Source organism: Musca autumnalis, unplaced genomic scaffold, assembly GCF_047663935.1.
Source record: "Musca autumnalis isolate F117 unplaced genomic scaffold, ASM4766393v1 scaffold_3, whole genome shotgun sequence".
Taxonomy (NCBI): domain Eukaryota; kingdom Metazoa; phylum Arthropoda; class Insecta; order Diptera; family Muscidae; genus Musca; species Musca autumnalis.
In genome coordinates this window covers 200,742,229-200,769,840 of record NW_027411866.1, presented here as the reverse complement: position 1 = coordinate 200,769,840, position 27,612 = coordinate 200,742,229, and the positions used below count along the sequence as shown (strand labels likewise).

Genomic DNA, 27,612 nt, shown 5'->3' with positions numbered 1-27,612 from the left:
CGACCTCTTTGATCATAGACTTAGTGGGTGTATTGATTAGCAGATTCCGTTGGAACGTAAAGTACTGAGGTATCAACACTGACAAACTCGACACACTACGAAACCTTCGTCATATTAGTTCAAACAACTCCACCATCTGGTTTGTTGTGCCATGTTTTAAGATGTACGTGCCGAAGAAATCGGCCCGCAAACATTGTAATAAAAACTCACTACTTAAATCACAAAGAGCAGTAGAAAATTCGTCGAATTGTACAATTTTAAATAACCATCAGGATATTTTTTAGTGATATTTGCATCCGTAAACAATTAAGAACGGCCTTAAGTTCGGCAAGGCCGAACTTGTTATATCCTCCAGCACGAGTTGTATTGAAGTAAAATGGAACAATAGTTTCCTCTTATTTATGAAGAAGACTAAATACCAAATATCAGCAAGTTCGGTAAAACAATGTGGCTAACCTTCAAAATACATGTCCGAACGCCGCTCTGAGAACAGCAACAGGGTGCCTTATCAAATCTACAGTGGACCATCTACATGGGGACGCAAAGATTCTTCCAATACAGCAACACAATGAGATGCTATCGTTGCAGTACTTGCTCGGGTGTTACCGTGAGAGCCATCCCAATCACCATCTGCTGGCCACCAATACACCCAGACATATCTGGAAGGATATTCATGCTCTAGAGACGGAGGTGCAGCAATATAGGAGAGAGCCTCTAGATCAACAGGCATATCAGGCAGGTTTGAACAGCATTCTCACGGACACAGTTGCCAAGGCCACAAGCAATTATAGTGTGAATGCAGTCATCGGAGTACATTCCCCATCTATCGCAGCTGAAGAGCGTCAGCTGCCATGACAAACCAGAGTAGTTTTGGCTCAATTACGATCGGGGTATTGCAGTCGCCTAACTTCATATTGGGCGGGAATTGATCGCACCGTGCAAGACATCTGTCCAATATGCGGCATGGGCTCGCACGATACTAAGCACCTATTCAACTGCCTTGCCAAACCTACTCTTCTAACTCCAGTGGATCTGTGGTTATATCCCATCGAAGTAGCCACTTTCCTGGAACTGGAGATAGATCCAGAGCCAGATTGAACAGGAGAACGAACATACAAACATAATAATAAAACACTGTTACAACAACAACAACCTTCAAAATACAGAAATTCGGAAGGTACCGTTCTATGGGGGCTATATCAAAACGTCGATATATACCAAACAATTTCTGGCGGAAAGTTTTTATACTCAAAGAAGACTAAATACGAAATTTCCGCTATTTCGGTATAACCTCCAAAATACCGAAAATCAAGAGGTACGATTCTTGGGGGATATAGGAACTCCCGGACCTATACTGATTTTACTCTTCTGGAATATTTTATAAACCCATGGAAGACTAAAAAACAAATTTCTGTCTTCCGGTGGGATTTTGATGTCACATCTTTCAGAATTAGGAAAATGAAAAGAATGAAAGACTTTTATCTCCAACAAAGACTAGATACCAAATTTCAGCCATTGCGGTGAGTTGATGTGTTCACAACCTTCAAAATACCGAAAATCGGGGGGTACCGTTCTATGGGGGCTATAGGAAGGAGTGGACCTATACTGATCAATTTCTGGGAGAAAGTTTAATAACCCCAACGAAGACTAAGTACCAAATTTCAGCCATTTCGGTGTGATAATGAAGCTAAAAATTTAAAAATGCCAAAAATGGGGTGCTACCATTCAATGGGGGTTAAATGAAGGCTAGGACCTATGCAGACAAACTTCATATGGAACGTTAAGTACCTCAAATGAAGACCAAATACAAAACTACTGCGATTTTGGTGGAATATTGAGCCACAACCTTCAAAATACCGGAAGTAGGGAGGTAACGTTCTAAGGGGGCTATACTAAGCTGTGGACCTATACCGACAAATTTCATATGGAACGCTTAATACCCGCTAGAAGACCAAATACCAAATTTCAGCCATTTCAGTGGATTATTGTGGACACAACCTTCATAATACCGAAAATCGGGAGGTACCGTTCTAGGGGGGCTATATGAAGGATTAGACCTATACCTACAAATTTCATATGGAACTTTTAATACCCCAAATGAAGACCAAATACCAAATTTAAGCCATTTTGGTGGAATATTGAGACCACAACCTTCAAAATACCGAAAGTAGGGAGGCAACGTTTTATGGGGGCTATACTAAGGCACAGACCTACACCGACAAATTTCATATGGAACGCTTAATACCCCAAAAGAAGACCAAATACCAAATTAAAGCCATTTCAATGGATTATTGAGGCCACAATCTTCAAAATACCGGAAATAGGGAGGTACTGTTCTATGGGGGCTATATTAAGGCGTGGACCTGTACCGATAAGTTTCTAGGGCAAATTTTTATACCTCCAATATAGATTAAATACAAAATTTCAACCATTTCCGAGGAATATTGAGGGCACAACCTTCAAAACACCGAAAATCGGAAGGTACCGTTCTATGGGGGCTATATAAAGGCATGGACCTACACCGAAAAATTTCATATGGAACGTTTAATACCCCAAAAGAAGATCAAATACCAAATTTCCAAATACCATTTTGTTGGATTATTGTGGCCACAACCTTCAAAACACACCTATACCGACAAGTTTCTGGTGGAAAGTTTAATACCCCCAACGAAGACTAAGTAACAAATGTCAGCCATTTCGATGTGATAATTAGGCTAAGACCTTCACAATACCGAAAATCGGGTAGTACCGTTCTATGGAGGCTATATAAAAACATGGACCGATATTGCCCATTTGGAATACCAAACATCCTAAGAGTAATAGAAACTTCTATACCAAACTACAGAGCTCTGTCATAAAAATTGCGAGTTGTATCTTGATTTCAACAGACGGACGGACATGGTTATACCGACTTAGAGTTTTACCCTGATCAAGAATATATAAACTTTATTGGGTCTCCGATGAATATTTCGATGTGTTACAAACGGAATGACAAATTTAATTATGCCCTCCATATTATGGTGGAGGGTATAAAAATTCACAACATTTTTAGAGTCATTATTGTGAATCAGCTGATTAAATATTGTCAACATAACCAAAATTTTCTGTTTTGCCATTTGTTTAAAAGTTTTCCGATATTTTCAAGTGCTTACCACGCTTTGGTAAAGCTAGAGATTTGAGTCATCAAATGCAACAATGATTTTTATTACAGCAATTCTGTCATTGCTTCGTTCACATGCTGGCGATTTCAGTGAACAGCAGTAAACAACAACAGCAACAATTTACAGTAAACGTAAAACTGCAGCACGTCCTCAGCAATGGCAGTAACAATAATGGCTATAGAGCAACAGCATGACAAGTAAATTGGCAATAAGAAGCTAATAAGCAAAATTGAGAATGAAAGAGAAAGAGAGAGAAACACACACTACAACATATTTAAAAGGAATAAGGACATCATGTGTGTGAATGGTTCTGTGGGTGTGTGCGGCTAATAAAATTGTGTTGCAGTCTGTTGGCTCTTCACACATGGATTATTCCATTGCCATTGATGTTGGATGTCGGTTAGTTGTTGCCATTGTTGTCATTGTGGCTGGTATACTTTTAACCCGTTTTTTTTGTATTTTTATTGTTTTTGTTTTCGTCTAGCTTTTGTTGCAGTAGTTGTTGTTATTGTTAATGTCGTCATCATTGTTACGGTAGTTGCTCTGTTGTTGCCTTTATTTATCCTTCATTGAACACAATTTGCTAATGTAAAACGCGGTCTTACATACAGACAAACCTATGTAGTATATCCTCACACAATGCAATAAAACTCAAGTACTTTCATGCAATGTTCTCACGCTAACTTACATACCACACACATACATACTTTCAAATACATTGATACTTGATACTCCAGTTACACAAATACAAATGTGTATCATCGCCCACGTATTCCTGATGCATTCATGGTCATGATAATAATTCTACTCCTGTTCTGCTGTTGGTCGAAGGTATTACCTTACTGCAAATTGCAATTGAAATTACATTATAAACTCTTAATGTTCTTCGGGGGTTAGAGTAGGTTTGAAAAGGAAATTTAATTTTTTTATAAGAAAAACTATTTCGTTTTGAGTTTCATTCGGGAAAATTCGAAATCGAGGTCAATGAAGGTAAAAAAAGTTTTATGTTTAAAGCGGGAACCTAGAGCTAAAGATGCTAAGTTTTAGTTTAAACTTCTAAATCGCGCTTGCCAAAATTCAGTTCCGACTCATATTGGTTGAATGATATAAGACCTACTTTTTATCGGATGTCTTACGACACCACTTGTAGGAAAACAGGAAATGTATGTCACTGATGAGATTTGCCACCTCCGAAAATTCCGATGTTCCTGTCAAGGATTAAAACGCAGACCTTCTGAGTGCAAGGCGGACGAGCTTACCACTGCACCACGGTGCAGACATCAATATAATGGAATGCATATTTTGCTTCTGGAAGATAGAACACCTCCTGATGGTGTTTTATAGGATGGTAGACTACTTGGTCTTTCATTCTATTCTATAGGATAGAAGACTGTAACGTGTTTTTATCGTTAGCTGAGGTAAGCTCAGTTGCGTTCACGGTCTTGTATTTTCCCTTTCCAGGGGATTAATACGGATTTTATTGATTTAAGAGTTTACAATAGCTAATTGGGAACCAGGTGGATTCGGCGTTCGGCCAATAGTGCTTGGTGCGCCGATGGATTCAACGTTCGGCTGATGATGTTCGGAAACACGATGGATTCGGCGTTCGGCCGTTGATGTTCGGGAACACTATGGATTCGGCCCTCGGCTGTTGATGTTCGGGAACACGATGGATTTGGCTTTCGGCTTTTGATGCTCGGGAACACTATGGATCCGGCGTTCGCGTGTTGACACGATGGATTCGTCGCTCGGGTGTTAGTCTAGGACTACGGTCTAGATTCTACAATGTAATACTACTACTACCCAAACAGTGGAACAGATGACCCGAAGGCCCTGTAGAACTGGAAAATCCGAAGTTCCAGTGCCGAATGGAACAGATGACTCAAGAGCGCTGTAGAACTGAACACCCCAAAGCTCCAGTGCCGAAAAGAACAGATGACTCAAGAGCCCTGTAGAGCTGAAAAATCCGAAGGTCCAGTGCCGAATGGAACAGATGACCCAAAGGCCCTGTAGGATTGAAAACCCTAAAGGTCCAGTGCCGAATGGAACAGATGACTCAGAACTGATAAAACCCGAAGGTCCAGTGCCTAATGGAACAGATGACCCGAAGGTCCTGTAGAACTGAAAACCCGAAGGGTCCAGTGCCGAATAGAACAGATGACCCGAAGGCCCTGTAGAACTGAAAAACCCGGGAGTCAAGTGCCGAATAGAACAGATGACCCGCAGGCCCTGTAGAACTGAAAAACCCGAATATCCAGTGCCGAATGGAACAGATGACTTAAGAGCCCTGTAGAACGGAAAAATCCGAAGGTCCAGTGCCGAATGGAACAGATGACTCAGAACTGAAAAAACCCGAAGGTCCAGTGCCGAATGGAACAGATGACCCAAAGGCCATGTAGAACTGAAAAATCCGAAGGTCCATTGCCGAATGGAACAGATGACCCGAAGGCCCTGTAGAACTGAACACCTCAAAGGTCCAGTGGCGAATAGAACAGATGACTCAAGAGCCCTGTAGAACTGAAAAATCCGAAGGTCCAGTGCCGAATGGAACAGATGACCCAAACACCCTGTACGACTGAAAACCCTAAAGGTCCAGTGCCGAATGGAACAGATGACTCAGAATTGAAAAAACCCGAGGGTCCAGTGCCGAATAGAACAGATGAACCGCAGGTCCTGTAGAACTGAAAAAACCCGAAGGTCCAGTGCCGAATGGAACAGATGACTCAAGAGCCCTGTAGAACTGAAAAATCCGAAGGTCCAGTGCCGAATGAAACAGATGACCCAAAGGCCCTGTAGGACTGAAAACCCTAAATGTCCAGTGCCGAATAGAACAGATTACTCAAGAGCCCTGTAGAACTGAAAAATCCGAAGGTCCAGTGCCGAATGGAACAGATGACTCAGAACTGAAAAATCCGAAGGTCCAGTGCCGAATAGAACAGACGACCCGAAGGCCATGTAGAACTGAAAAAACCCGAAGGTCCAGTGCCGAATGGAACAGATGACCCGAAGGCCCTGTACAACTGAACACCCCAAAGGTCCAGTGCCGAATAGAACAGACGACTCAAGAGCCCTGTAGAACTGAAAAATCCGAAGGTCGAGTGCTGAATGAAACAGATGACCCGAAGGCCCTGTAGAACTGGAAACCCCACAGGTCCAGTGCCGAATAGAACAGATGACTCAAGAGCCCTGTAGAACTGAAAAATTCCAAGGTCGAGTGCTGAATGGAACAGATAACCCGAGGGCCCTGAAGAACTGATATACCCGAAGGTCCAGTGCCGAATAGAACAGATGACTCAAGAGTCCAGTGTAATTTATTAGTCACCACAATTTAAAATGTAGCTTCCAAAAAGTATTACCAACTCGGTAGCACCAAGGTGTACGTTGGCGGTTTTAAAAAACCTTTAGTTCCACCCCGTGTAGCTAACACCCTGCAGTAGCCAGCTCACCATTTGCCTCCAATTCTGAAATATTTCAATAACCTGGAGTATGAAGCGACTGAGAATTATTAGCCGAAGACAGTGACAACGAAAGTCGCAAAAATACACTAGAGCGAAATTTATGATTGTATGGCCTGTTATAGCGCAAGTAACAGGTAGAAATAGTTGGGTGTAATGAAATGTAGACAAAGCGCTGACAATGAGGGCTACTTGATAGTAGTTTTTGTCATATGTACGTGATAATAACCTCACGTTACAAGACCTCTTGGCCTTCTACAGGATAGGAGACAACTTGGTCTTCTATAACATAGGAGGCCTCTTGGTCTTCTATAGCATAGAAGGCCACTTGGTCTTCTATATGATATAAAATAACACTTTGACTTGTATAGGATAGAAGACCTCTTATTCTTGGTCTCTTATATGAGGTAAAAACCAGAGGACCTAAGATTGAAAACCGGTCTCTTATATGATATACCACTTAATCTTTCTTAAGGGAAAGAAACCACTTGTTCTCCTATAGGGTAAAAGATCGTTTAGTCTCCCATAAAGAAGAAGACCACTTGGGTTTCTATAAGAGCTAGAGTAACAATTTGCCTTGGCCTTCTATAGGACAGAAGGCGGCATAATCTTGTATAGAGTAGAAGACCCCAGGTCTTTCTTATAACAGATAGAAGATAACTTGGTTCATATAGACCTCGAGACCACATGGCATGACAGCATAGATCTCTTGATCATCTATGAGACAAAGGGCCCTTTTCTTGTTTTTCCCCTCTTGGTCTTTTGTATAGAGTTTTCTAGATCTTCTATAGAATGGCATTTTTGCTATTCTGTATGATAGCAAATCTGTTGGTCTTATATACTAAAGAAGAGCTCTTGTTGTTGTAACAGTATGATATGTTGTTAAGGTAAATTGTCTGCTTAATCTGGTCCTGGTCTATCTTCAGTTGTAGAAATGTGGCTGCTTCGATGGGTTGTAACCATAAAGTTACTACTACCTTGCCCATTTTCCAGAGTTCTGGCACGAAGTAAGAGGCGACAGGTTGAAAACTTTGGTGAGATACTAAGCTTCCAGCTCATCCATCTGCTTAAGTCCTCAGCGAATATGAGTGGAGTTGTCATGCTGCACCGTTGTAGTGATGTGCTGCCTATGACACCCAATCTGATTAATGACCGGCAAATGATAGCTATTTCCAATGCTGTGGAGGTGTAAAGCCCCTAGAGCCTTTGTTATGGGAGATAAAAGCTAAATTGTACGATTCGCCTTACCTGGCATTCATGCATGGCTTCAGTAGCTGGACTACCTTGTCCATTTTCTAGACTTCGGACACGAGGTGAGAGGCTAGCGATAGGTTGAGAACTTTCGTGAGATACTAAACTTTGAGCTCTTCCATATGTTTCAGTATTACCATCACGATTCTATCAGTGTCCAACGCGCTTTAGATGATTTAGTGTTTCTTCCGGCATTTGCAACATCATCCATTGTAAATTGTGGTGATTCCTCCTCAACAGGCAGAGATCTAATGCGAAGTATTACTCTCTTTTTTGCCCCGATATTCCCGAAGTGGTCGACAAACTGTCGATTAATATAAATTGCGCAGCCTTGGATTAGTCAGCGTAACATCGCCAAAGGCGATTGAGCTCATATTTCGTGGATTCGACTGTGACTTCACCGTTGTCCACAATCCACTTATTTCAGCTTCAATGTTGCAACTCTTCACAAGATTTTGTCATTTGCTCCGGGTATGCTCACCGACCAATCCATGAACTTCCAGTGTCAGACCCTTGACTCTGGGGTCACTAAAGTTGGTTCGACGAAACTTATCAACCTGCAGCAGTGATGATGTTCCCCAAAATTGATGAAAGTATGGCGATGATGATCACAATGGACCTCAAGGTCTCCGAGTGGAGTAGCTGTCAACATGGCAGCTGCGCATCCTGAACCATGGCGTTCAAAGGTGAAGAAATTGTGCAGTCTTCTGATGGAAAAGGGTTGTTCTGTATACACGTACAGTAAATTTGTCCGATATTTCGTGGTTCATTTTTTTACCCGATATCCCCCCACACGTTGTCATTGAACACTAGCTTATGGTTTCAGCCAATCGAATGGCATTGCAACTTTATTTTGAGCATCGTTTTCACATCAACCTAGCGAAAACTTTTTCGATTTTTATAATAACATTTTAAAACTGCCAACAAAAAAGTGTCGATACCTTCGTTAATTGCCAAAGTTTTTCTTGCCATGCATTAAAAACAACATTTCGGTTAAGATATTTGCAGCGGCAGCAGATTGTGTGTACTTTCGTAAGTGGAAAAACTTTTATTTTCCGACAATTATAAATTAATCGATGATAAATTATTGCAACGGAACGAAACCACGAAACAAAACAAGAAAAAAAACGAAAGGTAAATGGAAAATTGTAGAAAAGTTTTTCATTGAGCAAATATTGATTAAAAATGTAATTAAGAAAATACTCCACTTTAATGGATGTTTTAGTGGTGTCAAGAAAGACCTTGATAAGGGGCTTGATATCATACTGAACTTTTAAACGAATACATAGCCTCCACTATTTATTCGATCAAAATCACAATAATATGTACTTAACATACGAATGGTTAAGAGATGATAGTCCTAATCCCCAATTAAAGTTCATACCCAATTTAAAGTTCATACACACATATAATTTAATTTAATTTTAGATTTTATTATTTACATACATAGTATGTATGTGCATATGCATGTACAGTGCTGCTCAAAACATATGCAACTCAGATGCCTATATCACATTCAATCTATCTTTAAAGACATTTTGAGTTTTGATATATAATTTGTTTTTGTTATTTGATCCTTTATTGACCCTATTTTCAGTATTTAAAAAGGATTATTCAGTTATGAACACTTATGTTACAAAAATGTGTGAATAATAGAAATTCATCGATCGATTTTATTTGTCATATTTTGTTGGCCCATTTTATGACAAAAACGTCAGTTTTTTAAGCCAAACATTAATATTTTGACTTTTTCTGTCAACCATTTCCGTAAAATCTAATATTTTTTACAAAATCGATAGATGGAGGACTAGATGTTGATCTTCTTGATAAGCCCCCAAAAATAGATTTAGTTTTCGAGTTGGTACCGCACAACGCTTTTATAAAAAGAGGGGTTCAGTATACTTCGTGCTATTTTTCAGATTAAAATTCAGAAAGCAGATTTTGTTATGTTCTTTCAGATGAAATTGGATAAAATTCATGAAAATGGCTTTTTAAGGCTCTCGAAGCATTCTAAAATGTTGGCTTAGATCCATTTTAAAACCTTTCATGAATTGCTTATAATTTTTACCGCATGCTCCGCATGTTTTTATGGTTAGTACTGCCCCTTCATTTTCACATATTTTGAAAGCTTAAAGATTTTCTCATGGGGAACAGTTCCTTCCAAAATTTACTGGTACGAAGGAAAAAAAACGCCAAAACCGACAAAAGCTTTCTAAACATACATATGTATTTTTAGCTCTACGTTTTGCACGGTCAATGAGGACGCCCCTACCAGAATTAGAGGAGAGTGTCACAGGTCGTCAGACATAACTATCGTGTCACCTGGTCTGGCAAATGAAGTTACCTGGCAACCCGTCATTTCCCTTGGATCAGACCATCTCCCCATAATTGTCTCCATTAGCAGACCACCCGATTTCATTACCTCTGAACGCCGCACATTAGTCAATCATAAGAAAGCTTATAGGCCGCGTTTCAAAGAGTTCAGCAATCACCGCTTCAGAGAACTGCCCAATCCTTATGATGTTCGGGTAGCGAAAAGGAAGTTCCGAGACATCATTACTGCTGCAGCCGCTCGTCATATCCCAGCTGGTCGAATACCCGAAGTAAGACCAAACTACCCAGCAGAGGCTGACACTGGAAGTTAACAGGCTGGTCGGCGAGCATAAGCGGAACAAGTGGTTAAATCATCTGAAGAGTTGCAACATTGGAGCCGGTATAGGTGAACTGTGGGCAACGGTTAAGTCACTCTCGAACCCTGGAAGAAGGGAAGATAGGACCTCAGCCACGTTTGGCGACGTTACGTTGACTGACCCGTAAAGGTGCTCAAATTATTTCAATCGACAGTTTGTCGAGCAGTGACAGTGCGAAGAGAAGAGTATTACGTCGCATCAGATCTCTTCCTGCCGAGGAGGAACCACCACAGTTTACAATGGATGATGTTGCCAATGCCATCAGGAACGGTAATGCTGAAGCAGCTGGATGAGCCGGGAGTGGAGTATCTCACTAAAGTTCTCAACTTGTCGCTATCCACCCTCATTGTTCCCGAAGTCTGGAAAATGGGCAGGGTGGTCCCACTACGGAAGCCCGGCAAGGATGCCAGCATAAGTGAATCGTACAGGCCGATTTCGCTTTTGTCGCCCGTAGCAAAGACCCTTGAGGCCTTAGTCCTCCCCAGTATCAGAAATAGCTATCAAGTTGCCGATCATCAGCATGGATTCCGTAAGCAGCACAGCACGACAACTGCGCTGCACGCCATTACCACACATATTTGTCAAGGACTCAACCAGAGACGGCCGTGCGATAGAACAGTGATGGTGGCGCTTGACTTATCAAAAGCCTTTGATACAGTCAGGCACTCCACGCTGTTTGAGGACATTGAGCAGACAACCCTCCGACCAAGCTTGAAACGTTGGATAGTCAATTATATGTGTGGACGCCAGTCGTACGTGGAATTCAGGAACAAGAAGTCCAAAACCCGTAGAGTGAAAGAGGGAGTTCCCCAAGAAGGGGTGATATCTCCGGAACTGTTTAACCTCTAACTCTCCTGTATTCCGCCCCCTCCAGACGGCATCGAGATCGTAACGTATGCGGATGATTGCACGATCCTGGCGTCGTTAACCGATCTTACTAGCTTTTTCCATTCGAGGAATATGCAGATTTCCGCCACAAAATCAAAAACCACTCTGTTCACCACATGGACAGCCGTGGTCGACGGTGGCAGAATTCCGACCACAAACTGTCCCAAAATTTTAGGGGTCACATTCGACACTACTTTCACGTCGTGCGCACACGCCACTGCTATCTGCGACAAACTGAAAAGTAGGAACAAGATCCTCAAGTCCCTATCCGGCAGCACTTGGGGTGCAAATAAAGAAACCTTGTTGACCACATATAACGCGATAGGTCGGTCTGTGGTAAGCTATGCGGCGCCAGTCTGGTCCCCGAGATTATGTGACATGAATTGGAAAAAGATTCAAACTTGCCAGAATGCCGCCCTGAGAACAGAAGCAGGGTGCCTCCTCAAATCTTCAGTGGACCATCTACATGAGGAGGGAAGTATGGACTTGCCCCTGATGAAACTTGTACCGTAGTATGGAATACAAGTTGCTAAAACTAAAACCAAAGCGATTCGAGAGCTGGGCCTAAACTGAACTTCTCCGAAATTTTGTGTGGGAGGTACCCGAAGGAGTGGACCGATTGAGTCCATATTGAAAACTTATTTAAGCCTGGTACACATTTCACGATCGACAAAGTATGCACCAAATCGGTTACTCCCTTCAAGAGTTATCGTGCGCACAAATTTTTCGAACATTTTCGAACTTTTGTGGGGGAGGTACCGGAAGGAGTGTACCGATATAGCCCATCTTCGAACTTAAACTAAGTTTGGGTAAAATATTACGAAAGCCAAAATTTGAACCGAATCGGTTTATCCGTTCGAGAGTTATCGTGCGCTCCAGCCAGCCAGACAGACAGGCAGACGGACGGACATTGCTCAATCGACTCCAAATTGTCTGAAACACATTTCGTCCAAACATACTAGGGGTCTAAAACCATTATTTCGATGAGGCACATTTTGCCCGAATGAAAGTGTATATACCCTTCATAGCCTAAAGGCTGAGGGTATAATAATACAGATATGAATATTACTTCATATTTATGTTCCATAGTTGAATACTAATGCACTTTCTAAAGAATATGTTAGAAAAAGCCAATAAATTAGCCTATATGGGCCAAATATAGGAAAAAGTTAAACATTTGTGCACATTTTATTAATTTTAGTGGTATAGGAATATACCCTCGGAGTCGGAGCCGAAGTCGTGAAAAAACCCGGTCTGGAGTCGGAGTCGAGCCAAAAATACCTCGACTCCGAAACCCTGCTCAGAACTATATAAAATATGAACTAGTCATTCCAGTTGCAAATGTTTTGAGCAGCACTGTATGTTTGAACCCTAGGTGTTTTCACAACGTAAATATGACGATGTGTTTTGTACACTTATTGTGTAGAACAAGTTATCTAGCTAGCCGGCCATGTGGTAGAATGAGTGTTCTTAATAAATTAAGAAAAATCACTCATACGTTACGGTTGCCAGCAGCAGTAGTATCTAAAGCTGAGAAAGCAACCAACATCAATAACACACACCAATTCATTCATAGTGAATGTGAAGTTAATTCTTCCCCCATATAGCAAACAACTATAAAAACTTCTATTTTTGCTAAGAAGTGGAAAGACTAAAACCAGACATAAACATTTTTTTTCATTTAATCACATTTCCTTATGTTTACAAATTTTTCTTATCCCCCATTTTTCTGATAGAATTTCTTGGTTATAAGGATAGCTCTGTTTGCAGTCTTTTGGCTTGTGCAAACAAGAAGAGGCCAACAAATGCAAATCTACATTTTCATGTTTAACTTCGTCCAAAAATATTTCCCTATTCCCAACTTCAGTTATAAAGGTAAATGTAATAAGATTTTGATGTAGAAAAAAAGAAAACAAATATTAAGAAAAAAGGGGGAAAGAAATGTCTTATGTTGTGGAAAATATGTTTCTTATTACTTTTATGATAAAGTGGGGGAGTACCGTCGTCCATTGTAGCTGTGTGTGTTTATGCAGCAATATTTGGTAAAGGCTTATACTTTTAGGTTGGTTATGTTTACAAAACGGCTTTTTTGACAGGCTTATTGGGGGGAGTTTTGTTTGCCGGTGAAATAGAGTTAAGTGGGTGTGTGTGTTTGATTCACCTTTTGCATCCTCATCCTTGTTTGTTTTTTATTTATTTTATGACTTGGGGTTACAAAATCTGCAATTTCATTTCTTAGCTGGGTTGTATTTTATGTTGATTATTTTTGTAGCTTTGAATTTATGTGTTCGTTTTTTAGTTGTATTTTATTTGCAAGAAAATGGGATGGGCTCTACAGATATCCCTGTCTTTACAGCAGAAAACTAAATATTTAATAATCTGTTAAACATTTAAAAAAAAATTAATATTTTTGTCTACTTACGTAATTGTTTTAAAATATATAATAACTGCAACTTAACTATACCCATGCTCAACTTACCTAAAATGAGAAGAAAATTAAAAAAAGGATTAGTATTACGAAAAGACTTTAAAAATATAATGAAAGACAACTTTATCGCCCACTTTACTAAATTGCATTAGAATAAAATGTAACCTTAAATAAACATTAGGGGCCATTATTATATGTGTTCTTTTACTATCTGATGGATTTGAAAACGCAAAATAAACCAACTTAAAGACATTAAAAATATAATTTTTACATTGAAAGTTATTGCCAAGAAACTCCTCCTTGAAATTCAATAATCATTTTTAACTTTATGTTAACCGAAAAGCTATAAATCTGTTCGGTAAATCCAAACTATAACCAAAGAAGACTTATAATAATGGGAGTAGATCTTTTTGTCCTTTACAAGGATCTACTGCAGTATCTATTTCACATACTTAGGCCTAACGTGAAACCCATTTAACATTCTACTGGAAGAGGCCATACTTGATGGAATGTTTTAAACCAAGTAAAAAAGCGTCAGTCGGTTTGCCGACAGAGATATACCTCAGCCTGTGTGAATTGGGACAACTATGGCCAGATTGAATACCCGCTACACCTTCGATATCATTTTCCCGGGGTTCATAGAACTTTGTGGATTTGTTTGGACGTATGCACGTATGCCCTTCTTATATCCGCAGGGTTCATAAATGTTTCCTAGAGGGCCCCTCAATAGGTCCACTCCCAAATATAGAGTGTTTTCATAAACGGTCAATATTTCAAAATTTCTACAATCATCATGTATTGAAATAAATATAGTCTGAAAGTGCTCTCAATACCCTATTTAACGGTCCCTCCATATATCCGCAGGGTTCATAAATTTTTCCTAGAGGGCCCCTCAATTGGTCTACCCCCAAATATTTAGTGTTTTCATAAACGGTCAATATTTCAAAATTTCTACAATCATCATGTATTGAAATAAATATAGTCTGAAAGTGCTTTCAATACCCTATTTAACGTTGCCCTGCATATATCCGCAGGGCTCATAAATTTTTCCTAGAGGACCCCTCAATAGGTCCATTCCATACATGAAGGCATTTAATCATCGGTAAATTTTGTTTAATCTTCTCGTGCAATAATAGTTTTTTTTTTTCAAAAATTTCCAATTTTCTCAAAATATCCACAATAAAATATATTTTTTTTTTAGTATTCTGAGTAATATTCTAAATCATACATGTATCCAAAAAAATCATTTTTTAAAATCGTTTTTACAATTGTTATACTCTTATACCACCACAAATGTGGTTTTTGTCTCCGCTTGTTAAAATCGCTTTATCTTCACGCCCATTTAAAACTACACATACTGAGGGAGGTATTTGAAGATGTTCTCCGATATAAAGCCTTTTGGGGGGTTGACGCACATTTGGAAGAAATTTTACGATGTGCAAAGTTTCGCTCAAAACGGGAGCTCATTTATTTAGTTATCGTGCTAATCAGTAAACAGCCCAATTTTTTGGGCTGGGCATATTTTTGGCTTCTGATTAAATAGCAATCCCAACATATCACATATGCAAAATGCTTAAATTATGCATATGCAAATATTTATTTTTTGCATTTTACATATTTTGTATACAACAAATATTTCAAAATTTTTAAGTGTACATTTTTTTCTGTTCCAAATTCTCTTCAGGCAAGTCAATAAAATGGAGAAACGTATAACCAAAGCCACGACCTTCAAAATACTGAAAATAGGAAAGTATCATTCTATGGGGGCTAAATAAAGGCCTGGACTTATACCGACAAATTGTGAAAAGTTTTATACCCCCAACGAAGACTTAGTACCAAATTTCAGCGATTTCGGAGGGATATTGATGCCACAACCTTCAAAATCGAGAAAATCGGGATATACCTTTCTATGGGGGCTATATAAAGACGTGTACGCATACCGACAAATTTTCGGGTGGAAAGTTTTATACCACCAATGGAGATTAAATACCGAATTTCAATCATTTTTGTGAGATATTGAGGCCGCAACCTTCAAAATACCGAAAAGCGGGAGGTACCGTTTTATTTGGGCTATATGAAGACGTGTACCTATACCGACAAATTTCAGGTGGAAAGTTTTATACCCCCAAAGAAAGATTAAATATCGAATGTCAGTCATTTCGGTGGGATATTGAGGCCGCAACCTTCAAAATACCGAAAATCGGGTGGCCCCGTTCTATGGAGTAGTGGACCTTTGCGGAAAAATTTCAAGTGAAAAGTTTTATACCACCAACGAAGACTAAATACAACATTTCTGGCATTTCGGTGGAATATTGGGGTCATAAACTTCAAAATACAGAAATTCGGGAGGTACTTTTCAATGGAGGCTATATGAAGACTTGGACCTATACCGACAAATTTCAGGTGGAGAAGTTTTTACCCCCAACGAAAACTTAATACAAAATTTCAGACATTTCGGTGAGAGACTTAGGCCACAAATCCTTGAATATGGTTTTGCATATGCTCATTTTATGCAAATATGTTAAACTATGCAAATATACAAGATATGCAAAATATGCAACAATTTCTGGGCATAATTCGTTTTATTTTGTGATAAAATGAGTTTCTGTCTAATTAGTCATTTCCCCTGTCTACTAAGCAGTAATTTCAATTGGTGATGACGGGGATTTTTACAGCTTGCCAAAAGAAACGGTACCGCCGTAATAGGACATTTTGCGTGAGCGATATTTGACGGAGTGGTTCGATACAGTCCATATTCCACCATAATCTATTTTTTTAAAGATATATTGCGATGTGTAAAGTTTATACCAAATCGAGAGTTATCGTGAGCATTATTTCAACAAACAATTTTAAACTTTTGTGGGGATGGTACCCGTAGGATTAGACCGATGTGTCCCATGATGGAACTCAAAAGTAATTGGCGAAAATATTAGGGTGTACTTGTAAAAAATTTTGACTCTGTTCGAGAGTTATCGTATGAGGTTTTTACAACTTTTGAGCCATGTCCTCAGAAAGTATGGACGTGTCCCTAAAAATCTGTTGTACTGTCGCAAGGGGGAAGCGAATACAAATTGCTGCAAAAGGAATCAATTCGATGCGAGACAAGGCCTTATACTGAATTTTTCCGAAATTTAGTGTGAGAAGCACTCGAAGTAGACCGATATAGTCCATAACTGAACCTGATTTATATAAGTTTGAACAAGGCAAAATTTTACCTTGATCTGTTCGAGAGTTAGCGTGAGCTGGCTAAAGCGACTCCAAATCTTATGAAACCAATTCCGTCCAAACATACTTGGGGTCTAAAACCATTATTTCGATGAAGCACATTTTCATTGTATCAAGGTGTATATACCCTCTTTGACCTAGAAGCTGAGGGTATAAAAACATTATAACAAAATAATTAGAGAAATCTACATGAAAAAGTTGTCCGTTAAAAAAATTTGCGGAACTTAAATGGAAGAATTATAACGGTTTGCAAAATTTCGCCCACGCTACTCTACAATAAGAAGCTACTCATAGCGCACGAGAGAGGTATGGGGAGAAAAGGAGAGAACAAAAATAGAAAAGCGGGAGTGTGAAAAAATTGGAATGTTCAGCAGCCAGAATCAAGTCCGAAAATTCTACCAAAGAGTAAAACATCAAACTGATTGTTTTCGTACAGGCACATCCTCCTGTAGGGATATCTGGTAACATATACAAAACGTGTGCTCCTGTTATAAAAAGACCCCAAACTGTTGGCATCCAATACCAGCAAAGACGACGACGATACCACATATCCAATCCCAGAAGATGGTATCGAGTGCATACCGCCCCAAGTAGAAGAATAATAAGGCCGCAGGAGCCGATGGCCGAACTGTTTATGACGGGAGGCGACACGCTAATAAGTTGAATGGATCAGATAGTTAGCACCATATGGAAGGAAGAACGTGTGCCCGACGATTGGAACGTGAGCATCCTATGTCTCGTCCACAAGAAAAGAGATAAGACTGTGTGCACCAATTACGGGGGCAAAAGACTGCTCGCTATTGCATATATAATACTATCTGGGATAATGTGTGAACGACTAAATTCTTTGGTCAACGAAATAATTGGGTCATACCGATGTGGCTTTAGACATGGCAAATTGAGCATTGGCCAGAAGATATTTACCCTGCGGCAAATCCTGAAAAGGACCCAAGAGATGCAGAGCAACCTCTTACGTTCAAAGGTATTCCAAGCCATGTCTGAATTTGGTACGCCCTAAAACCTCATCCGAATTTGTAAGATCACATTAACTGAAATGCGGGCCCCCGGTAAAAAAACAGTTCACTAACAAAAGAGTTTTCAGACAATAAGACAGCCTTTTGTGTGATCTCAAGAAGCTTGAAGGAGAATCTACTTCAGAAAACGGCGATAAGACCAAGTTGATAGCATCGCCGCGAAATGCGTCCCTAGAACTAGGTAAAACTGTGGAAGTTGGTTCCTATAAATTTTAGGTAGTTAAAGACATCGCCTACCTCCACACAGCCGTAAACACAAAAAAAACAACATAAGTTGTGAAATAAAAATAAGAATTGTATTGACTGACAGATGCTACTTTAGCTTAAATAAGCTGCTTAAAAACAAAGCCATATCTCGTTAAAATTCCTCTGAGAAAAAAAGATCTACGGGCCAATCTGCGTTGGCATAGGAACCACGATCTGTCTGCTATACTGTATCGGCTATACAGTGACATCAGTATAGTTAAACGTATCGAAATACAACGATTGTGTTGGCTAGGGCATGTCATAACAATAAGAATGAAGGATGATGGTATCGCTAAAAAGTGTATAAATATTGGCCGCCAATTCTTCTATGGAGTATAAACAAGTGGAAGACCAGATCAAACAGCGCGGTAGTCCAAATTGGAGAAATAAAGCAACAACAAGGGATAAATGGAAAACTTTTCTTAGTTCGGCTTATAAGACAAATGTTCTGTTGAGGGCCAACTATGTATGTATATTTTTTTTTCTTAGGGAAGTCCATAAGAGAATTCCCCCTTGTCCTTTCGGGGATGTTGTATGTGTAGTTCCATAAGATCAAATTTGTTTCAGACGTCCTTGGTAAGCATATTAAGAACCCAAATGGAAAATTTCGCCATAGGTCAAGTTTCTAAGATATCGCGTGATGAATTTTTTGATATGTCCTCTATAATACTTGGGAAAATAGTTTCATATATCTGTTTGGCGTTATTGTAGTTTCGTTTTGAGATTGCATGTCTTCAGTCAAATCGATTGGCGAATATTTTGGTAGAACAATTCGTTCTTCCAGCTCACTTCCTTTCATGTCCTTATGTCCTTTATTTCTTGAACCGTGGTAAAAGTACCACAAGATGAGACTTTTCAGTATCCAAATATTGTACAAAAATGTTGCTCAGAAGATTTTAGGAACGGTTCTCATTGACAACTAATCGATATTGTCCCGTTTTCATGGTCAATTTTGATATTTACCCGGACTTGGTTCAGAATAAAACTACCCAGCAAAATAAATTGGAAGTAGTGCAATGTGGACTAGTTCTTTCACGGCATGTTTTGATGCAGTTCAAACGGAGTCGTGGAAAAGGCACTCCATTCCTGACACTTTAACTGCATTTAGATGCAATCCAAAGAATCACATCCATTTGTCACATTTTAACAACATCCGCATGCAGTTCAAGGGAGTCGTGAAAAAGGCACTCCAATTCCTCACAATTTAACAGCATCCGGATGCAGTCCAAACGGACTCGCTACATTTTATTAGCAGTTGTTAGAGATCCCTACAAGTACATAAATCAGTTTGTACATCTCTACAGGCACCGGCATACAATTTCCAAAAAATTTTACATTTCCAAAATTTTGTTATAAAATAAAATTATTGCGATAAGAAAATTTCCCAATGGAGTGCTCTTGGAGTACATGTCGAAGTCTTAGCTGGTAAAAGGAAGACAATACCAAACCCATTTGGCAGATGAAGCAAAAACAGTTCAGCTTGGATTAAATGGAGAGCGGAGGAAACACGCATCGTTGCGATTGAATCCCATGGAAAATTTTCATAATTTGTGTTAATGTAATAAAGTTCTTAATATTTTTGTTTTACACAAATAAAAAAATTAATTTTATTTGTTCTGGGATATTTTGCAATGGCTTGCATACATTCCGCAGAATGCCTGTATCAAAACACGTGCTTTGGACTGCATCCTATTCTACCCCAAAGGGATAGTTAAAATTCAGTTCTATAGGGTCAGTTAAAATGCAGTGCCAAAGGGTTAGTTAAAATGTAGTGCTGGGTATGTTTTGTTTTTCTGTATATTCATTATTGGATATGTATTGGAATGTAGACATACATATTGGTTATTGAATACAAAGACATCTGGGGTGCATCTGAAATGTTTACCAATAATAGCTCTCGTTATGCCGACAAATTTTCATGGAGGATATATCCGGTTTACTAAAACTTTAACAACGGTAGGACAGTTCTGCCATAGGTAAAACTTCTGAGTTATGTATAGTGCTTATTGAGGACTCATGCAGTCCTACACTTACGAATCCTTGTAGATCCTTGCCTGAGTACGTATGAGGATTTCTCTCACCAGAGCCTTGCGTATCCTTCCAGAAAATTGTTGAGTACATATTAAGGATTTTGAAGTTGTAGAGCCCTCGAATCTTTGTCTATCCTTGATTGAGTACTTATTAAGGCCTCTTGCAGCCATGGCCTTGCGTTCGCTAGTAGATCCTTGCATTAATACATATTAATGTCTCTTGCAGTCGAAGTTTTACATATACTTGTTTTTTACATTATACTTGAGTACTTCCTAAGACCCCTCGCAGCTTGCAGTATTGCATATCATTGTACGTCATTCCGCACTTGGTACTGGCATGTTTTATACCCACTATGTGGGGAGGGTATTATAAGTTGGTTTTGGCCAAACAGTTTGTAACCCATTGGAATAATGGTCGTAGACCCATAGATATATATACCAAAATTAATGTCTCGACGAGCTGAGTCGATCTGGCTATGTGTGTCCGTCCGTTCGTCTGTCCATCTAAACCTTGTAATCACACTACAGGTCGCAATTTTAATCCGGTCGTCACCAAATTTTGGGTGTCGATTAAGGTCACGGAGGGGAAGAAGTCTATTGATTTTGGTGATGTCGGATAATATTCTGGGGTCGGAATGGGCAAAAACTTATTAGGAGAAAAATTTCAAAGCGAATATCTCCGTTTCTATATGGGGAATATCAAAAATAAAACCTGCTAATGAGAGTAAAAAATATCACCTTTGCAACGTAGGTTGTCGTAGGTAGTCAAACAACGAAGATATCGCAATAGCCGCTAACAGAACCCAACTTTTCATTTTTGTGATTTTAATAATAATGACGAATATCACAGCTTTGGTTGGGGACCTTCCAAAAACAATGCTTGACTATGAAAGTAGAAAATCCCATCTTTACAATGATGCACAGCAGGTTGGCGTAGGTGGCAAAAAAACGCAATAGTCGGTATCCCATTTTCCATTTTTTTTGTTGTAATCACGCTACAGGTCGCAATTTTGATCGAAATTTTGGGAGTTAGTGGTCGGTTATTATTCAGTTGTCAGAATGTGAAAAAAACATATTTTGAGAAAAGGCCAACGTTTTATTTCAAAGGGAATATCTCTCTTCTGTAAGAGGTATATCAAAAACTGGCAAGGAAAGCAGAAAATATCATCTTTACAACGATGTGAAGTAGGTTGTCATAGGTGGTCAAACAACAGAGATATCGCAATAGTGGGTAATGCGTCCCTTTTCCATTTTTTGTGCAATCACACTACAGGTCGGAATTTTGATCGGATTCTCACGAAATGTTGGGGGTTGATGGGGGTCTCACAGAGAAGGATGGTTGGCGTACTTTTCCGCTAAGCTATCCAAATATTTTGAATTTTACCAGTCAAAAGCTTATGCACAGGGGTAGTGGTAAAGGGTATCACATAGTCGGCCCCAACCCGACTATAGCCTTGGCTGACAATTTTTTTATAGCCCTCGTATATTTATCAACAAACCGATTGATGATGTTTAAAATATAATCTTGAATTATTTTCCCAGAGCAAATTATTAATTATTTTCGCTGAGATTGCCAATATGCGAATTTCATTGTAGAGTTATAGTCATTATACCCTGATTCTTTAATATTTAAAACGCCAATGATTCCCTTTAAGCGTTAAAAGAACGCTTTTTATCGTATACTTACAGAGAGAGATAAAGCTTAAGAATATTCCGCAAAAAACAAAAAATAAAGCCGTGCATGGAATTGCGTTCATGCTGTTTCAGGGCCAAAGATAAACAGCAAAAGAGACCCCCAGTTATTCCCCGTTTTGTGTGTGTGTGTCTTTCATTTATATTCAAATTTCTTGTTTTCTTAAATGTTTTTGTGTTTCATGCCGTTCACACATAACGCTTTACATATTTGTTCGTTCGTATGTACGTTTTTTTTTTCACCTCTATTTTATTCTTTCTCATTTTTATAATGTATATAATATTTTTCTTTACATTATGTTTTTTCCATAAGAAAACAACAACAACTACTACAAAGAAAAAATATGGTGAAAACGTTTGTTCTATAGCAGCAGCAGCTTTGGCGTTGCAGGCGTTTTTCCAGGATTATGAACAAACATTAAGACGGCAATTCATGTTTTTTTTTTTTTTTTTTTTTTTGAACGAAAATGTTTACGTGCAAACATAGACCCTGTCACATAAACACATGGACACATTTATAAATAACCCCCCCATAATACAAACAAGCTTTTGGAAGAGATATAGAGTGTGTAAACTTTCAAACAAAAAAGGAAAATAATATAACAAAAAGAAAGAGGTGTTTAAGAAAACTGAAATGCAAATTTTAATATCAAAATAGGTTTTGGTTGCAATCTGCTTAAGCCTCGAAGAGGAAATTAACAAATGACAACGTCGAAAATATAAGAAATATAGATTTTCTAAGCATCTAATAATGTTTTGTGCCACAGTAAAATGTGTTCCCTTCAAATGTGACTTTTACAGATCGATACCACATATGCTATCCGTTTCAGAAAACTGGGAATCGATTTAGCCATTTCAGTCCGTTTGTCTGTCAGAAACCCCCTATATATGCTAACATTTCTTTGGATACAAAAAAAAAAAAAAAAAAAACAAAATGTTTATAATGATTCTCATTAAATCTAATTTATTATATTTTCGTAATACTTATTTTTATATAAATATATTTTCGGGAGAAATCCATTTTAGAAGAATGGGAGAAAGTATTCTTCTTCTTATTTTTTGCTTAATGATAATGTTTATTCAGCCAACAATGATGATAACGATGATGAGGATACTTAACTAGACGAACAAAAAATATGGACATTAATTTTCCAGAATGTTACAGGATTAGACAAAAAACAACAACCTGAACTGTAACAACAAGGCCAAGAAACAAGGCTGATGTCTTAATGGCGAATTAAAGTACATTAAAGAGAAGTACATTGTTGCCACTGTCTACATCTTCTACAAAAGAGATTAATGTCTCAGGTAGATGATAATTCACTTGTTTCTTGGTTTTTTCTTCTTCTCTGGATTTGTTACATTTCTCTGCTCACATAAAACATACATCCATGTATGGGCCACAAGCTTAACAGACGAATTATGTTATCACAAGGTTCGTTAAATATGTAATAAATTAATCTGTTATTTGGAAACAGAACAAAAATATGTTATACACGTTTTCGGCTCAAAAAAAACTCTCAAGAGTGTCAGAGGAAGAGAATATTATTTTCAAGAAAGAGGATAATATACAGGAAGTACTTTATTTCTGGAAAAGAATTTAATGGCAGAATTGTGATTAAATTTCGACAAAATTAATAAGGGTTATTTACGAAAGAATGGGTGGGGGACTATCAGAACAACAAACGAAGATTCGTTAAACATTTGTTGGGAGAATATCAAAGCCACAAACGTGGATTTTTAAATATTTATTTTTAGCGAATCTCTGACTTATAAATGCGGATTTTTTAATGATATTTTTGAGGGACTATCAAAGCCACAAACGTGAATTTTCTAAATAATATTTTTGAGGGACTATCACAACCACAAACGTGGATTTTTTAAATAATATTTTTGAGGGACTATCAAAGCCACAAACGTGTATTTTTTAAATAATATTTTTGAGGGACTATCACAACCACAAACGTGGATTTTTCTAAATAATATTTTTGAGGAACTATCACAACCACAAACGTGGATTTTTTTTAAATAATATTTTTGAGGGACTATCACAACCACAAACGTGGATTTTTTAAATAATATTTTTGAGGGACTATCACAACCACAAACGTGGATTTTTTAAATAATATTTTTGAGAGACTATCACAACCACAAACGTGGATTTTTTAAATAATATTTTTGAGGGACTATCACAACCACAAACGTGGATTTTTTAAATATTTTTGAGGGACTATCAAAGCCACAAACGTGGATTTTTTAAATAATATTTTTGAGGGACTATCACAACCACAAACGTGGATTTTTTAAATAATATTTTTGAGGGACTATCACAACCGCAAACGTGGATTTTTTAAATAATATTTTTGAGGGACTATCACAACCACAAACGTGGATTTTTTAAATAATATTTTTGAGGGACTATCACAACCACAAACGTGGATTTTTTAAATAATATTTTTGAGGGACTATCACAACCACAAACGTGGATTTTTTAAATAATATTTTTGAAGGACTATCACAACCACAAACGTGGATTTTTTAAATAATATTTTTGAAGGACTATCACAACCACAAACGTGGATTTTTTAAAAAATATTTTTGAGGAACTATCACAACCACAAACGTGGATTTTTTAAATAATATTTTTGAGGGACTATCACAACCACAAACGTGGATTTTTTAAATAATATTTTTGAGGAACTATCACAACCACAAACGTGGATTTTTTAAATAATATTTTTGAGGGACTATCACAACCACAAACGTGGATTTTTTAAATAATATTTTTGAGGGACTATCACAACCACAAACGTGGATTTTTTAAATAATATTTTTGAGGAACTATCACAACCACAAACGTGGATTTTTTAAATAATATTTTTGAGGGACTATCACAACCACAAACGTGGATTTTTTAAATAATATTTTTGAGGGACTATCACAACCACAAACGTGGATTTTTTAAATAATATTTTTGAGGGACTATCACAACCACAAACGTGAATTTTTTAAATAATATTTTTGAGGGACTATCACAACCACAAACGTGAATTTTTTAAATAATATTTTTGAGGGACTATCACAACCACAAACGTGGATTTTTTAAATAATATTTTTGAGGGACTATCACAACCACAAACGTGGATTTTTTAAATAATATTTTTGAGGGACTATCACAACCACAAACGTGGATTTTTTAAATAATATTTTTGAGGGACTATCACAACCACAAACGTGGATTTTTTAAATAATATTTTTGAGGGACTATCACAACCACAAACGTGGATTTTTTAAATAATATTTTTGAGGGACTATCACAACCACGAACGTGGATTTTTTAAATAATATTTTTGAGGGACTATCACAACCACAAACGTGGATTTTTTAAATAATATTTTTGAGGGACTATCACAACCACAAACGTGGATTTTTTAAATAATATTTTTGAGGGACTATCACAACCACAAACGTGGATTTTTTAAATAATATTTTTGAGGGACTATCACAACCACAAACGTGGATTTTTTAAATAATAAAATCCACAAAAGTGGATTTTTTAAATAATATTTTTGAGGGACTATCTAAGCCACAAACCTGGATTTTTTTAAATAATATTTTTGAGGGACTATCACAACCACAAACGTGGATTTTTTAAATAATATTTTTGAGGGACTATCACATACACAAACGTGGATTTTTTAAATAATATTTTTGAGGGACTATCACATACACAAACGTGGATTTTTTAAATAATATTTTTGAGGGACTATCACATACACAAACGTGGATTTTTTAAATAATATTTTTGAGGGACTATCACATACACAAACGTGGATTTTTTAAATAATATTTTTGAGGGACTATCACATACACAAACGTGGATTTTTTAAATAATATTTTTGAGGGACTATCACATACACAAACGTGGATTTTTTAAATAATATTTTTGAGGGACTATCACATACACAAACGTGGATTTTTTAAATAATATTTTTGAGGGACTATCACATACACAAACGTGGATTTTTTAAATAATATTTTTGAGGGACTATCACATACACAAACGTGGATTTTTTAAATAATATTTTTGAGGGACTATCACATACACAAACGTGGATTTTTTAAATAATATTTTTGAGGGACTATCACATACACAAACGTGGATTTTTTAAATAATATTTTTGAGGGACTATCACATACACAAACGTGGATTTTTTAAATAATATTTTTGAGGGACTATCACATACACAAACGTGGATTTTTTAAATAATATTTTTGAGGGACTATCACATACACAAACGTGGATTTTTTAAATAATATTTTTGAGGGACTATCACATACACAAACGTGGATTTTTTAAATAATATTTTTGAGGGACTATCACATACACAAACGTGGATTTTTTAAATAATATTTTTGAGGGACTATCACAACCACAAACGTGGATTTTTTAAATAATATTTTTGAGGGACTATCACAACCACAAACGTGGATTTTTTAAATAATATGTTTGAGGGACTATCACAACCACAAACGTGGATTTTTTAAATAATATTTTTGAGGGACTATCACAACCACAAATGTGGATTTTTTAAATAATATTTTTGAGGGACTATCACAATCACAAACGTGGATTGTTTAAATAATATTTTTGAGGGACTATCACAACCACAAACGTGGATTTTTTAAATAATATGTTTGAGGGACTATCACAACCACAAACGTGGATTTTTTAAATAATATTTTTGAGGGACTATCACAACCACAAACGTGGATTTTTTAAATAATATTTTTGAGGGACTATCACAACCACAAACGTGGATTTTTTAAATAATATTTTTGAGGGACTATCACAACCACAAACGTGGATTTTTTAAATAATATTTTTGAGGGACTATCACAACCACAAACGTGGATTTTTTAAATAATATTTTTGAGGGACTATCACAACCACAAACGTGGATTTTTTAAATAATATGTTTGAGGGACTTCCACAAACGTGGATTTTTTAAATAATATTTTTGAGGGACTTCCACAAACGTGGATTTTTTAAATAATATTTTTGAGGGACTATCACAACCACAAACGTGGATTTTTTAAATAATATGTTTGAGGGACTTCCACAAACGTGGATTTTTTAAATAATATTTTTGAGGGACTATCACAACCACAAACGTGGATTTTTTAAATAATATGTTTGAGGGACTTCCACAAACGTGGATTTTTTAAATAATATTTTTGAGGGACTTCCACAAACGTGGATTTTTTAAATAATATTTTTGAGGGACTATCACAACCACAAACGTGGATTTTTTAAATAATATGTTTGAGGGACTTCCACAAACGTGGATTTTTTAAATAATATTTTTGAGGGACTTCCACAAACGTGGATTTTTTAAATAATATTTTTGAGGGACTATCAAAGCCACAAACGTGGATTTTTTAAATAATATTTTTGAGGGACTATCACAACCACAAACGTGGATTTTTTAAATAATATTTTTGAGGGACT

General features: G+C 37.4%; 1 protein-coding gene across 8 annotated transcripts in view; it reads right to left on the bottom strand.

Moving 5' to 3' along the window:
• Positions 1 to 27,612, bottom strand: part of LOC141398713 (neurobeachin-like) — a 906,809-nt gene that overhangs the window by 611,566 nt on the left and 267,631 nt on the right. For 2 of the 8 annotated variants that reach the window (XM_073976301.1, XM_073976302.1), the window contains exon 3: positions 13,719 to 13,924. The exons of the other annotated variants lie outside the window; for them this stretch is intronic. In XM_073976301.1, the coding sequence (XP_073832402.1) occupies positions 13,916 to 13,924 (9 nt within the window). In that variant the 3' untranslated portion in view covers positions 13,719 to 13,915. Of the gene's footprint in view, positions 1 to 13,718; positions 13,925 to 27,612 lie in introns of those variants that run through there. 8 annotated transcript variants of the gene reach the window in all.